This window comes from Maniola jurtina, chromosome 1 (assembly GCF_905333055.1).
Source record: "Maniola jurtina chromosome 1, ilManJurt1.1, whole genome shotgun sequence".
NCBI classification, from domain to species: Eukaryota; Metazoa; Arthropoda; class Insecta; order Lepidoptera; family Nymphalidae; genus Maniola; species Maniola jurtina.
In genome coordinates this window covers 15,459,796-15,473,341 of record NC_060029.1, presented here as the reverse complement: position 1 = coordinate 15,473,341, position 13,546 = coordinate 15,459,796, and the positions used below count along the sequence as shown (strand labels likewise).

General features: G+C 39.1%; 2 protein-coding genes across 4 annotated transcripts; one reads left to right on the top strand and one right to left on the bottom strand.

The window, feature by feature from the left end:
- Window positions 1–728: 728 nt before the first annotated feature.
- LOC123866493 (mediator of RNA polymerase II transcription subunit 15) lies at window positions 729–10,120 on the bottom strand. 3 transcript variants are annotated; one of them, XM_045908129.1, is made up of 12 exons: window positions 9,874–10,120; window positions 9,430–9,569; window positions 8,721–8,939; window positions 7,903–8,337; window positions 7,058–7,246; window positions 6,541–6,658; window positions 6,056–6,228; window positions 5,467–5,630; window positions 4,794–4,915; window positions 4,171–4,288; window positions 3,601–3,827; window positions 729–3,106 (listed from the first exon to the last, which is right to left on the bottom strand). In XM_045908129.1, the coding sequence occupies exons 1-12, from the start codon at window positions 9,957–9,959 to the stop codon at window positions 2,992–2,994; spliced, it is 2,106 nt and encodes a 701-aa protein (XP_045764085.1). In that variant the 5' UTR covers window positions 9,960–10,120; the 3' UTR covers window positions 729–2,991. The 3 variants fall into 3 exon arrangements, with proteins under 3 accessions (XP_045764085.1, XP_045764101.1, XP_045764093.1); XM_045908145.1 differs by having other exon boundaries at window positions 4,171–4,276; XM_045908137.1 differs by having other exon boundaries at window positions 7,058–7,240.
- A 471-nt stretch (window positions 10,121–10,591) lies between these two features.
- Window positions 10,592–13,029, top strand: LOC123866596 (probable RNA polymerase II nuclear localization protein SLC7A6OS). The gene is made up of 4 exons (XM_045908250.1): window positions 10,592–10,863; window positions 11,187–11,473; window positions 11,656–11,837; window positions 12,596–13,029. The coding sequence occupies exons 1-4, from the start codon at window positions 10,717–10,719 to the stop codon at window positions 12,952–12,954; spliced, it is 975 nt and encodes a 324-aa protein (XP_045764206.1). The 5' UTR covers window positions 10,592–10,716; the 3' UTR covers window positions 12,955–13,029.
- Window positions 13,030–13,546: the final 517 nt, after the last annotated feature.

Sequence of the window (13,546 nt, the reverse complement as noted above, 5' to 3'; positions counted from 1 at the left end):
TGAACATTCGATGTACGAATCAATATTATACGTAATATACATAACTACAAAATGTATTGCTGGTCATTATTGTTTATGGCGACTTGACCTGGCGGTAAGGCTGACATCTATAGAGCGCACTTTGAATTTGCTCAGACTTAAGATATTGTAAAAACGAGACAGTGACGCTAACGCTAACGAGAGATATAACGCTGTCTCGTTTTAACAGTGTCTTAAGGTTGAGCAAAGTCAAAATGCGCTCTATAAATTTCAGCCTAAGTGAAGATGCAGTATAATAATAAGAAATTAAACTCAATTTTATTTGATTTTACATATAGTTGAAATTGTTTTAATGAAAACGAAACACGGAAGATACTCAGGCTGAGATCTATAGAGCAAACTTTGACTTTGCTCAGACTTAAGAAGGAGTTAGAAAGAGACAGATTTATGTAAAGATATACGTCGGTCTCGTTTTGACTATCTTAAATTTGAGCAAAGTCAAAGTACGCTCAATAAACAAACAAATCATCCAATCAATGAACAATTCCAGAAAAATATTTCACCTACACTATCTATATACTAAACTTATGAACTACTTACTAATAATATAAATTATTCGTATTTTACATAAATAATAACTTTATAACTATTTACATGATAAAAATCTGTTGAATTTCGTGATCATAGTATTTTGTTAAATTATCACAGATAAATATCACATCTCTGCAAACAAACATTGTTTTTTTTTAAATAATTTTTCGATTGATTTCGGATATCAGAAGTGGGTTACTCTTACATACTACTTAGTACCATCGCATCGGCAAGATACTACGTAGCACTTGAAAGTCACTACAAACACACACTAGATGGCGCTACTTGAACTCACACAATCCTGAATCGCGCTAGCCGTAATTCGGTGACCGTATTCAGCCAAACTGTGTACACTCGTGTTGAAGGCATCATGGAAAGACATATTGTATTACTGCAAGGAACTTTAACTGTCTGTGAATGGTAAAAACCATGTGACCACGGTTTGCGATCGAATACGACTAACCGAAGACATGTTTACACCAATCGGTGACCGAATACGGGCTACAGTTGAATACGACTAACCGAAGACCTGTTTACACCAGTCGGTAACCGAATACGGGATACGGTCGAATACGACTAACCGAAGACCTCTTTACACCAGTCGGTAACCGAATACGGAATACGGTCGAATACGACTAACCGAAGACCTGTTTACACCAGCTGGTAACCCAATAAGGGCTGCAACCGAATTGGTCAAACAACCTAATGTATGATGATAATGATAATAGTAATGACGATGATGATGATAGTGATGATGATGATGCTGATGATGATAGTGATGCTGATGCTGATGATGATAGTGATGCTGATGATGATAGTGATGCTGATGATGATAGTGAAAACTGAATTTCATTACATATGCCGATGGTCATTACAGTTGGAACAGGTAATACCCACTGCTGATATAATTTTTTAGTATAGACTTTATGAGTAAAAACTTTAACGGAACGATTTAATTTGGTATCTAAAGTGAATTATTACAAAACTATAAAAAGTACGTATATCTAGAAAATTTCGTTCAGTAATTTATTGCTATATTTACTTATTTAAATTGTTATAACTTACAATATCTCACGTTCATTAAATCTAAACCGGTTTATATAGGTAAATCTAAACAGCATTTAAAAAATATAATTATGTATCACAAAAACACAACTCTTCCATAAAAAAATTAACAATTAAACAAGTTAAATTATTATAGACTCCATAGTAAAGGCAATATAACTAATAATTAAACTTAATCAAATAAAAGTAAGAATAAATAATCGAATCCAAATATTTTCCTATTAAAAAAAATCGGGCAGACATTCCCTATTTTAGATCCAAATTTCTAGACTCTAAATGGCTAGAACCCAGAACCGTAAGCCGGTATTTAAAAAAAAAGATCGAATTTCCACATTTCAAATCGACACTAAATCAATAAAATAGTAAGTATAGATTTTATTGTCTAATAAAATCATTCATAATAATATTATTCCATTTCAAAAAACCCGAGCTTAATTTACCTCTCGAGACATTTAAAACACATCTCTTTCGTCTTACAATAAGGTCTATATTAGATTAAAACAAGAGATATGCGAGTGCATGTTTCTTCCTCCTACTTTCTTTGTCATATAATATCATAATATTATAAGTATTTACAATTTGATTACTCTCTAGACTAAACTATACATTTAATTTAGGAAACAATATTTAGGAACCCCTAGGGACCTACACTTTATCTAAAGACTGCACTTTGATTTTGCTCAGACTCAAGACAAGAATTAAAACAAGACAGATATAATATGACAGACATAAATCTGTCTTCTTTTAATTTAAAGAGGAGTTTCTTTAGCGCGCTCCCCATATACCTAGAATAATGCAATAGTCCTCATTTAAATAGTAGCCAGCAAACTCAATTGGCCCATAGAAAAACCAAAGTAACTGATATAGCTCAATGAGTCGCAAAGCTGAAGTGGCAAGGGAAGGGCATATCGATGAACCGATAGTCATTGCAATGCCAAGGTGCTAGAATCGCGACCTTGCATCGGTAAGTGCAGCGTTGGCAGACCCCCCATTTCAAACGAGACTGCGGGGACCTCTGGCGGGGCAAGACCGTGGCGTGTGGAAGTCCCTACAAGAAACTATGTCCAGCAGTGGACATCTATCGGTTGATGACGACGACGACGGTTGTTCTTGAAGTGTCTAGTCGCACCACAGCGATACCATAGACATAGTACAACGACATCTATGTTGTACGACCACAGAACGTGTCTTCCAAACAAAAATTTTTGCAGACTGCAACTACGTTTTTCCCAACTCGATGTCCACTGTCATACTCATTTTGACAGCTTCATAGAACACGATTGTTGTTTTAAATCGCCCTTCTATGGGCGCTAATTTAATTCAATGCATCATATGATTAGCTTACGCCCTGTGTGTTTATAGGCCGAGCGCCGGCACGGGTGTGTAGTGTACGGGCGTGGGCGCGCACGCTTGCCGCACGCTCATTTCCCACGCATCTAGTAGTTGGCCGACTGAACAGCTCTTCGGTAACCTGAGGGCGAAATGATACAAACATTCATAAAATTAAACGAAAAAGAAGCCAAATTTCAGATTCAAAAGTTAATCGTTCTTGATTTGGAAATGAATAGCGCGCCCCCAAAAACCTCTGAAATGTCATCCACATGCAATTCAAAATCTTTAGCTGTCTTTTACGTTAGGTTTGATATAATTAATGGACATTGTTTTCGTAATCAACACCCCCATAAGGCGCTGAATGACAATCTAATGCATTAAAAATGTTAGCTCTCGGATTTTTTTTTAATTTGTCTGGGTCTGAGACGATTAGATTGTCATTGAGCGCCATATTGGGATAAGGCGCTGAATGACAATTTAATGCATCAAAAATGTTAGCACTCGGAATTGTTTTTTTTTATTTTAAATTTGTCTGGGTCTGAGACGCGCAGGGAGGTCGCGCTGTACGGACACGCGGACGGCAGCCGCACGTCGTCTAGTTGCGCTAGGAGACAGATTGTGACGATGACTTACCGCGCACACCTCGCGTCCATCGCCTTCTCGACGCGCGCGAGGAAGCAGTCCGCGGCGCTCCCACTGCGCGCTTGGCGGGGTCTGAGGCGCGCGGGCGCCGCGGCGGGGTAGTCGCGCGGCACGGACACGTGGACCGCGGGCACGCACGGCAACCGCACGTCGTCCAGTTGCGCTATGAGGGAGATCGCACCTTCACCGCCTGATAGCTGCATCGTTTCCAGTGATACCTGGAGACAGACGTTTCGGTTACGAGCGACTATACACGGGCAGCTAGCCGACTGATTGACTGTCTACCAGGTGTGTCTACCACATGTTTGATCACCTAATCAAGCATTTAGAATGTTTGCATTTCGCTCGCTAATAGTGAGGTTGAATTTTCAAAAATCTTTTCTTAGTGGATGTCCACATTATAATAGCTATCTGCATACCCAGCCTGATCCGTCCAGTGGTTTGAGCTGTGCGTTGATAGATCAGTTAGTCAGTCAGCTTTTTCTTTTCCATATTGAGACGGTACCTACATTCTTTCTTCTTTCTGGGAAGAAGAAAGAAATAAGAAAGGTACCTACATACCTTGAACCTTGAATCCAGTCGAGCTATTTCCCCCTGCAGCACGTCTGGAATGTCCATCGTAGGTTCGTCGAACTTCGGTATCTTCTGAGGTGGAGCTGGAAGATTCCTGGAGAATATACTAAGATTAATAATAATCAAGCACTAGATAAAGCGGTTATAGCCTAGGATAGAATAGATATTTATTCAAATAAACTTTTTACAAGTGTTTTTGAATCGTCAAAATAATCTACCACTGCCTAGTGGAAGACTTCAGCCTCGTATTCGGAAGGTCCGGAGTTCGAGTTTAGAGAACTATTTTTTAATTCAATTACAAGTTAGCCCTTGACTGCATTCTCAGCTGGTGGTAAGTGTTGACGCAGTGTAAGATGGATGCGGGCTAACTACTTCCAAGTTATGGCAATTTTATTAACCCCTTATCGGTTTCTACACGGCATCATACCGAAGCGCAAAACGCTTAGCGGCACGGCTTGTACGGTAGGGTGGTAACTGCTACAAGAAAAACCAGAAACAATTTAAAAGTTATAAAATCCCATATTATCCATGCCACGAAATACGAATCGAACCTGGGACCTCCCACTAATAAGACCACAGCGCGTAAGAGAGTATAATAATATAATATTTACTTGATCTCAGGTCCGTTGAGCGCGTCGAGTGTGGAGCCGAAAGTTCGCTTCAACGTGTGGTTCGCGAGCGGCGACTGGAGGCAGTTGTTCACTACCTCCAGCAGAGGGTTGAAGATTTGCTCCTGGGACAAACACGAAATATTTTCAATAGGGGTAAAAGTAAACAGAAATGATGGAATGGAAATTCCTATCATAAAACTCGAATTTACTGCAGTCAAATCCAAAAATGCAACTGTAGATGAGTATGTATATACCTTGGACACACTATCCAGCTAGGTAACTCCAATGAAGAGAAAGAGGTTACCCACCAAATCTAACTCAGCTGGGCTGCGTTCGGAAAGCCTCGAGATGTCTTCTCGTTCGAAATTCCGCACCAAGACCAAAGTCTTCGAACCAGTGCCGATAGGGCACACAGTTAAATTTTTTAAATTATTCATTACTAGAGGATGCCCGCGGCTTCACCCGCGTGGATTTCGGTTTTTTAAATCCCGTAGGAACATTTTGATCTTCCGGGATAAAAAGTAGCCTATGTCCTTCCCCGGGAATTATCCCAAGTCTGTACCAAATTTCATTAAAATCGGTTCAGTGATTGGGCCGTGAAAACGTAGCAGACAGGTAGAGAGACAGACAGACACACTTTCGCATTTATAATATTAAGTATGGATTATATTACCTTTCCAGTGGAAGAAGGCAGTCCCAAACCAACACCCTCGCTCCTCTTAAAGTCCAGTTTCTCCAGAACCACTTCACATTTGAGCAATGTCTCCAAAGCCATCCTTTTGTTGGGATTTGATAGGATATCTAGTAGATTCTTCATTTTCGTTAGCTTTTCCACATCTAAAGAGGACGTACCATTTTAATTAATATGTGTGTTACAGACATAACGCATAACCCAATAGGTTCCTGCGGTAGTGGATGTAGTAATAACATTATTTAACAAGTGTGAATTAAATATTTATAACACCCCCGACAAATGAAGGTTTCAGTAACTAGAAAAGAGCTGATAACTTTCAATCTGAACCGATTTTCTTGGATTATAGCTAAGAACACTCTCGATCAAGCCACCTTTCAAACAAAAAAAACTAAATTAAAATCGGTTCATTAGTTTAGGAGCTACGATGTCACAGACAGATACACAGATGCACACGTCAAACTTATAACAACCCTTTTTTTGGGTCGGGGAAAAAAAAGGGCATACATTACTAAATCTATTCTATTTATAGTTCTATCTATCTATCTATAGTTTGCAATGGACTACTCACTTTCTCCCTCGTTGACCATCCTCATGATCATCCGTCGCAGAGGTTCGATGTACTTGGAGAGCTGGCGCACCTTCTCCCTGTAGGCCGCCTCCTCACCCCCCGGGGACGCCACGCTGCTGCCCACGGGCGTGTTGAGAGACGACGATGGCGACGCCACCATACCCATGTTTACCCTACAACATAGACAAGTTACGTATTCCAACGGTATCATTACAAGAACCCAAGCCCTGTCAGAGGAGTTTACTATAACTACGCAATAAAACTAGATGTTTAAACTAGATAGTAAGACAATGGAGAAGCTCTGTAAAATGAATACTGTACATCAAAACATACAGAGCCTCACCGGCAAAGATAGCAAAAATTTTAAACTAAGTATTGAGACAACATTTACTTGCTTGCTTAGAGGATGCCTATTCACTCTTCACTTGAAGGTACCCATATAAAAATTGGGGGGGGGGGGGGGGGGATAATAATATGATACTCGCCGTTGCTGAGGTGGATGATGATGGCTGGTGGAAGGCGATGGACTGCCGCCGGTGCAGGGTCCCATGCCCCCTAACCCTGACATAGGGGACGATAACGCCCCGCTCAACACCCCACCACCTACAAACAGAAAAACAGTGTAAGCCAAGCAAGCATAAAGTATATTTTATTCATACAATGTAGTAAGAAAATTCGAAGTTCTATGCCAAATATAGAAATTTCAGGTTTTTTAAAAAAAAAAGAATATTAGTCATGCTAATCGTGACTTATGCTCCCCTTTCCCCTCCATTTAAGCGTAAAGCTTGTGCCAGGAGTGAGTGCGACAATAGTGCAACGGGTGGGGTTTGAACCGCCGAACTTTCGGAATTCAGTCTGCTCCTCAACTGTTGAGCTATCGAGGCTCTAACTCATTTTGTCTACCTGTGACACACAGAAAACCCGACAGATGGACAGACAGAGTGACATTGATAGGGTTCAGTTACTTTGGATACAAAACCCTAAAAACAGGTTAATACTCACCCATAGATACAGGGCTGGGGCCGGGCATGCTAGGCGACGAGGCGGAAGGCGAGGGGCTCTGCCTCAGGAACTGGTTGTGAGGCGGCGCCCTTTGCGCGTAGCCCGCGCCCATCACCACCTCTTTACCTTGCCCGCGGTGCATTTGCAGCATATTCAGGTTAACCAGCTGGTTATTGCCCATACCTCCAACTAAAATAGAAATTAAGCAATGATTATATTATATGTTACTTTTTGTTCATGTACTTAAAGCATACCTCGATGTATAAAAATCTATACCTATAACAAGTGGCGTGCATATAGTTTAAAGCTGGGGTATTATTTTCTGACAGGTTATAATGGAAAATAAGTGTTGATTTATTAAAACTAGGGTAGGCAGTACTTCTATACCTCTATGAACTGCACGCCACTGCCTATAACATACATAATACATATACAAAATAGAATGATTGATGGATATATGTATCAAATATCAATGTCGGTTCTAGAAACTAGAGATTTTGTATATTATGTACAAGCAGTATTCAGTCTCAGTATTCTAAGTGACACTGAGAAAGATTTTTAGAAATTCCATCAGATGGGTAGCTAGGCAAAACTATAGAAATTACACTATTTTTGAAAACTTTATTTCTCTATACAAATATGTTAGGAATGGAATGAATAACATGAGAAGCTTTCGACAGATTCTTATACAAAGCAATATACACCAGTCTCCTATGTTAAGACTATCTTAATAATTTCATCCTGAACTTCTCTTCATGTGGATGTCAAGTTTATGAACTTCCCTTGAAATAAATGACAAATGAAAAGAGCCAAAAAAAGAAACATAGCCTTAAATATAAACTCACCCATTTGATTGGGCATCTGCCCTTGCATGTTATTGGGTGCCATCTGCCCCCCCATTCCCCCCACCACTTGGTTGCACTGCATCTGACCAACCATGGTACTAGCTTGGGACATTGGCACTTGCATGTTATTGGACATGGATATATTCGGCATCATCTGCCCTTGCATTCCTGGCCCCGCCAACTGATTTTGCAACTGACTTCCCATAGGATTCATCCCCATACCACCAACCATGTTTGATCCCATTTGACCTTGGTTGGGCACCATGCCAATCGATCCGCCAAGTTTATTCTGCAATTGCATGTTCAGTTGTGGACGTTGGTTCAATGTTTGGAGGAGGTTGGTAGCTGTTTGTGGTTGGCCTTGCGATACTATTGGGCCTTGTTGACCCATTTGACCTTGCATTCCTCCCATGCCTTGATTGGGGCCCATAACTCCTTGAAACAAAACAAAACTATTATATACATTGGTTTTCCAAAATAATTCTAACTAAAAAGTTTAAGGGGTCCTGTTGGAGGTCCATTGGAGCAGACCTTAAAAGAGTGGGATTCTCGTGGAACCATGTCAAAGCAGCAGCCAAAGAAGACATGGATAACAGTTACTGCAGCCCTAAGTTCCATGAAGGAATAAGAGAACTCCATCGTCATCATTATCACAGGGTTCTTTGGTGTACCATAGAAGTACCATATAGGTTTTGATTCCTTTGACAGGTCTTGACAGGCACGACAGACAGAAAACAAAGTGATTCCATAAGGGTTTCTTTTTTTCTTAACCTTTCTTTTGGAACATAATAGGCATTTATAGGCAAAAGATGGCAGACCTTGCTGCATTTGTCCTTGTCCCATATTCATCATCTGGTTCCTTGTCCCCTGTGAGGCCATGTTCTGTAGAGCATTGATGGGGTCTGTGGCCATGCCTGGTTGGCTGCTTGGCCCTTGTGTTGGCTGACCAGGTTGGCTCTGCACTTGGGGGCTTGGACCAGGCTGACTCTGATTGGGGTTTTGCATGTTTGGTGGACCTGGATTTGCTTTGGATTGTGCTGAAATGAACAGAACAAATTTTCACATGAAAAAACAGGCTTTTTTTGCTATAAGACTGAACTTTAAAAGATATTTCACCAAAAATAGTTATGAGAATGTGGAGAAATCTAATATTAATCCTATTATTATAATAAATGGATACATTTGGATGTTTGTTACTCCTTCACACCACAATGACTGAAATGGTGTGTGTCAGAAGTAACAAAAATCAATAAACCAAGAGAAAACTTGACTTAGTTTGGTAGGAGGGAACTTTTGAAACCTATCCATTCTATCATATTCAAACTACTTATGCCAGCGTAGCAGGCTATGGCCAAAACCCTTCTCATTCTCAGAACAGCCTAGTGCTCAGTAATGGGCCGGTGATGGATCATGAAGTAATTTAGGAAATTGTAACTTAAACTACAATTAGGCTGGTGATACAGACACATCACACGTAAGTCCTGTAAAAACTTGAAATCAAACAAAAAATCTGTTTAAAATACTCACACATCTCTCTGACATGTAATATGAGTTTGGCAACCATGTTCATATACTCATCTCGGTTCTTGGCTTTCATGAAGACATGGTTCTCCATCTCACTGCTGTTACGGGCTACCTGCATCCCTGATCTTTGGATTACTTCCTCGCTGAAAGATAATAGTATAATGTTCTTAATAATATAATGCACAAATATGTGTATGTGAAGACATGTGTACTCCATTACCTCACTCTCATAGTGTGCTGGGACCGCAAGTTGACATTACTGGTTTAAATAACAAGTTACTTTTAATTAACAGTTCTTCTAGATAAGATAGGCTGTTAAATTATAATGTGTAATTCCTAAGAAATTCGGCAGTTGCTCTTATCAAATTTTTTTGTGAATTGATTGAAAAATGTTTGGTTTTAGGGAATTTCGACAACAAATGGTGGAAATAAATATTGTCAGCTTACATTTTTGATACAACAGTCTGTCTGAAGTTCGGAGTCCGCCAGTTATCGTCGGAAGCCATTGTATTGAACTGCTTCAGGTTGTCCATCCTGGTAATCTGTAACTGCGTCACTAGATCAAAGTTTAGTTGGAAAAGCACTTATTGACTGTATATTCTGCAGAACAAATTATATTCTTGAGACTGTTTTTATATTTAAATCACAATGCAAAATTGCAAAAGCTATCGAACGACGCGCACAGTGCAAGGGGCTTTTTTCCAAGTGTCACTGTCAGTGTTATTGTCAAATGACAATGACAAAAGATAGATTGACGGCCATTTGACGGCAAAGAGTTCAAAGAGCCATAGAGTAGAAAACGAAGAATTGCAATCATAATGGTGCCGCCAGGCACTTGCGGCAAACCGAAGACCTTACACTTAAGCGTAAGGTACGATGTGTTAGGTAGTAAGTATAAGGTCTTTGCGGCAAACAAACAGCAAGCATCAGCAAACACCACAGAGTACTTTTTATAGGTACGCAGCGTTTGGCTATGGTTTGGCTTGCAGCCAATCGGATCGAACGACAAGCTCCCACAAGCGTTGGCAAGCTAGGTATAGCCATAGACATCTATAGGTCGCGTAGATGTCTATGGCTGCGGGAAGACTCTAGAATGGTATGTGGGTGGGACTGGGATGTCAGTTGACAAGACTCAAAATGTCAATGTCAATGTCAAGTTTTATAAATGAAAATGTATTATGTTTTGTATTGTAAATTTTGTTTCTCATTCTCAAAAATATAATACATATGAATTGAATTGAAATACGAAACAGTTAAAATTGTCAGGATAGGTGTACGAATTTTAAAACGATGGCTGCGTCCACGGTACTACGAGTAAAGCGCAGGCTTGAAGATAATCCGCAAGATGCTCTTGTGCTCGTATGTAAACGTAGGAAAACTGACTCTGATGAAGTTTCTCCATCACTCTTCGTATTTAGAGGCAGTGTGGAAACTCAGGTAAGCAGCTATTAGTATTTGGTTTGGAATATTCTTAACTTTTTATCAAAGGACGTGTAAAGACAATATTTTTGTTGTCCAATTTCTAACCTCAAATTCAATCTGGTAACCTTGCCTTTTACCGGTACTGTTAGCTTACCTTCCAAAGCATAATTAGATATTCAAAGCAATGTAAAATAAACTAAAGTTATAATGTAAAGTATATCTAGACAAATAAGCCTGTGTCTATATTCACTGTGATGTTTCACTACATACCTATTGTGAAAAACTCTCTATCATTTTTAATTATGTGGTTAGTTAGTGAATTGAATTAATGTTTCCAGGAACCTACACATGTAAAAAACATAGCCCCACTAGCCAACATCACACCAAAACAAGTCACCAATGTAAATGATATAATTCAGAAAATGCGTAAACAAAGGAAAGAGTTCTCAACAGAAAGTCGTTATGAAATCGTCAATCTGAGCCGAGGTTTGAAAGAGGAATCAGATTTTGATTTGGTGGATTTACAAAAAAAAGAGGATGAGAAAACGGATGTGGAGTATATTTATGATCTGTACACGCCGGCCAAAGAAGACTTTGATATATCTATGTTGGATAATCTAGTGAGGTTTGTTTACATATAAGTTTTACTGATGAAGAATTAACATCTGCCAATCAGTACTCAGCAAGCTTGGTGGACTTCACAGTCCACCACACTGATGATGATGAGATATCTTTTGTGTTTTATTTTCTGACACCTTTTTGGCCATAAAATTAATAATTAATTTGTGGTAATATCTACATTTTCAGTATAGAAAACTATGAAACAGACCTAATATTCGGGTCATACAGAGACAATGGTCTACAGTCCTCAGAGGAAGATAGTGAGGACTCCAATGCAGAGAATGATTGGAGGAATGAGTACCCTGACTCTGACCCCAGCAGCATCGATGAGGAGGACATGATCAAGGCTGTTGAGAAGTGTAACATAGGTAAATAGTTAACAAGTGTAAATTAAAAATTTATAACACCCCCGACAATCCAAAGTATTTGAGTTTTCCAAAACATCATTTTCAAATAAATAATTATGTATTTAGGCAACGTCCATCTTGACAGCTTGACATTTGTCTATTGACATAATATTATGAACCTAACGGTTATCTAACCTTCTTTTCTACAAGAAAACTATAAAAGAGCTGATAACTCTTAAACGGCTGAACCAATTTTTTTAGATTATAGCTAAGAACACTGTCGATAAAGCCACTTTTCAAACAAAAAAAACTAAATTAAAATCGGTTCATTCGTTTAGGCTCTACGATGCCACAGACAGATACACAGATACACAGACACACAGATACACAGACACACAGATACACACGTCAAACTTATAACACCCCTCTTTTTGGGTCGGGGGTTAAAAAATGGCAATGATTCTGATCACAATTTTTAGACTATGGCATCTTTTGCTTACCAACGTAATAAGAAAAGAACAGACAAACTTATTTTAAAACTGTGAAACATCCACTTTAGATGTCAGTGTTGAGCATAGTGCAGTGTAAAAACTTAAAATTATTTTCTGTCCTATTTAGCAGATTTAGCAGTATTATAAAGAGAAGTTAGCATATACTCTAAATTTAGTTTAGAAAATAACATCAGAATCGACACCAATATCAAGCATCTTCTTATAAAAACTATTCTTAATATTTTCCCAAAGTTACCAAACAATAACTCTAAAAATTTTGATTCACAGAAGACGACCTTTCAAGTGACGCAGGCGAAGACAAAATCTATGATGAGCCGGCAGATTTGTACCATGAAGATGTCAAACGGTACGGCGAAGCATACGCCAAGTACAAAGCGAGAGTACTGTCAGAACAACCTGATTTAGCTGAACCAAAACTTTCTGACAGAAGAATTTCTCACGAGAAATTTTCTGAAGAGAATTTAGCAGATAGCAGAAATTTCGTGCATTGCACTAAGATGGATGACGATGGATACAAAGGCGATAGTGATGACGGTTTCTATTACGGGCAAGACGAGGACTCTGAACAGTTTAAGGAACAATACGCTGATGTCAGTGACACTTCTGATGTTTATGAACCAGATTGAGTTTCATGAAAATCTGATTAGTTTTTTTTATAAGAAGATTATGTAAGTTTGTTTGAATTATATTTTTATACAATATTCATGTTTTATTTTTATAGTTTCCTAAACAATAATTGTAACTCATCCATACTAGGTAATATTATAAATGCGAAGTGTCTGTCTGTCTGTCTGCCCACTAGCTTTTCACTGCCCATCCATTTAACCGATTTTGATGAAAGGTAGAGAGCTAGCTTACATCCCGGGGATAGACAGAGATTTTTTAACCCGGAAAATCAAAGAGCTCCTAGCCTGCCTATTCACTTTTTAACCCCCGACCCAAAAAGAGGGGTGTTATAAGTTTGACGTGTGTATCTGTGTATCTGTCTGTGGCATCGTAGCTCCTAAACTAATGGACCGATTTTAATTTAGTTTTCTTTATTTGAAAGGTGGCTTGATCGAGAGTGTTCTTAGCTTAGCTTCGAAGAAAATCGGTTCAGCCGTTTGAAAGTTATCAGCTCTTTTCTAGTTACTGTAACCTTCATTTGTCGGGGGTGCTATAAATTTTTAATTTACACTTGTTAATGTATATTATAGCTAGCACGGAAAACGGCAGTTG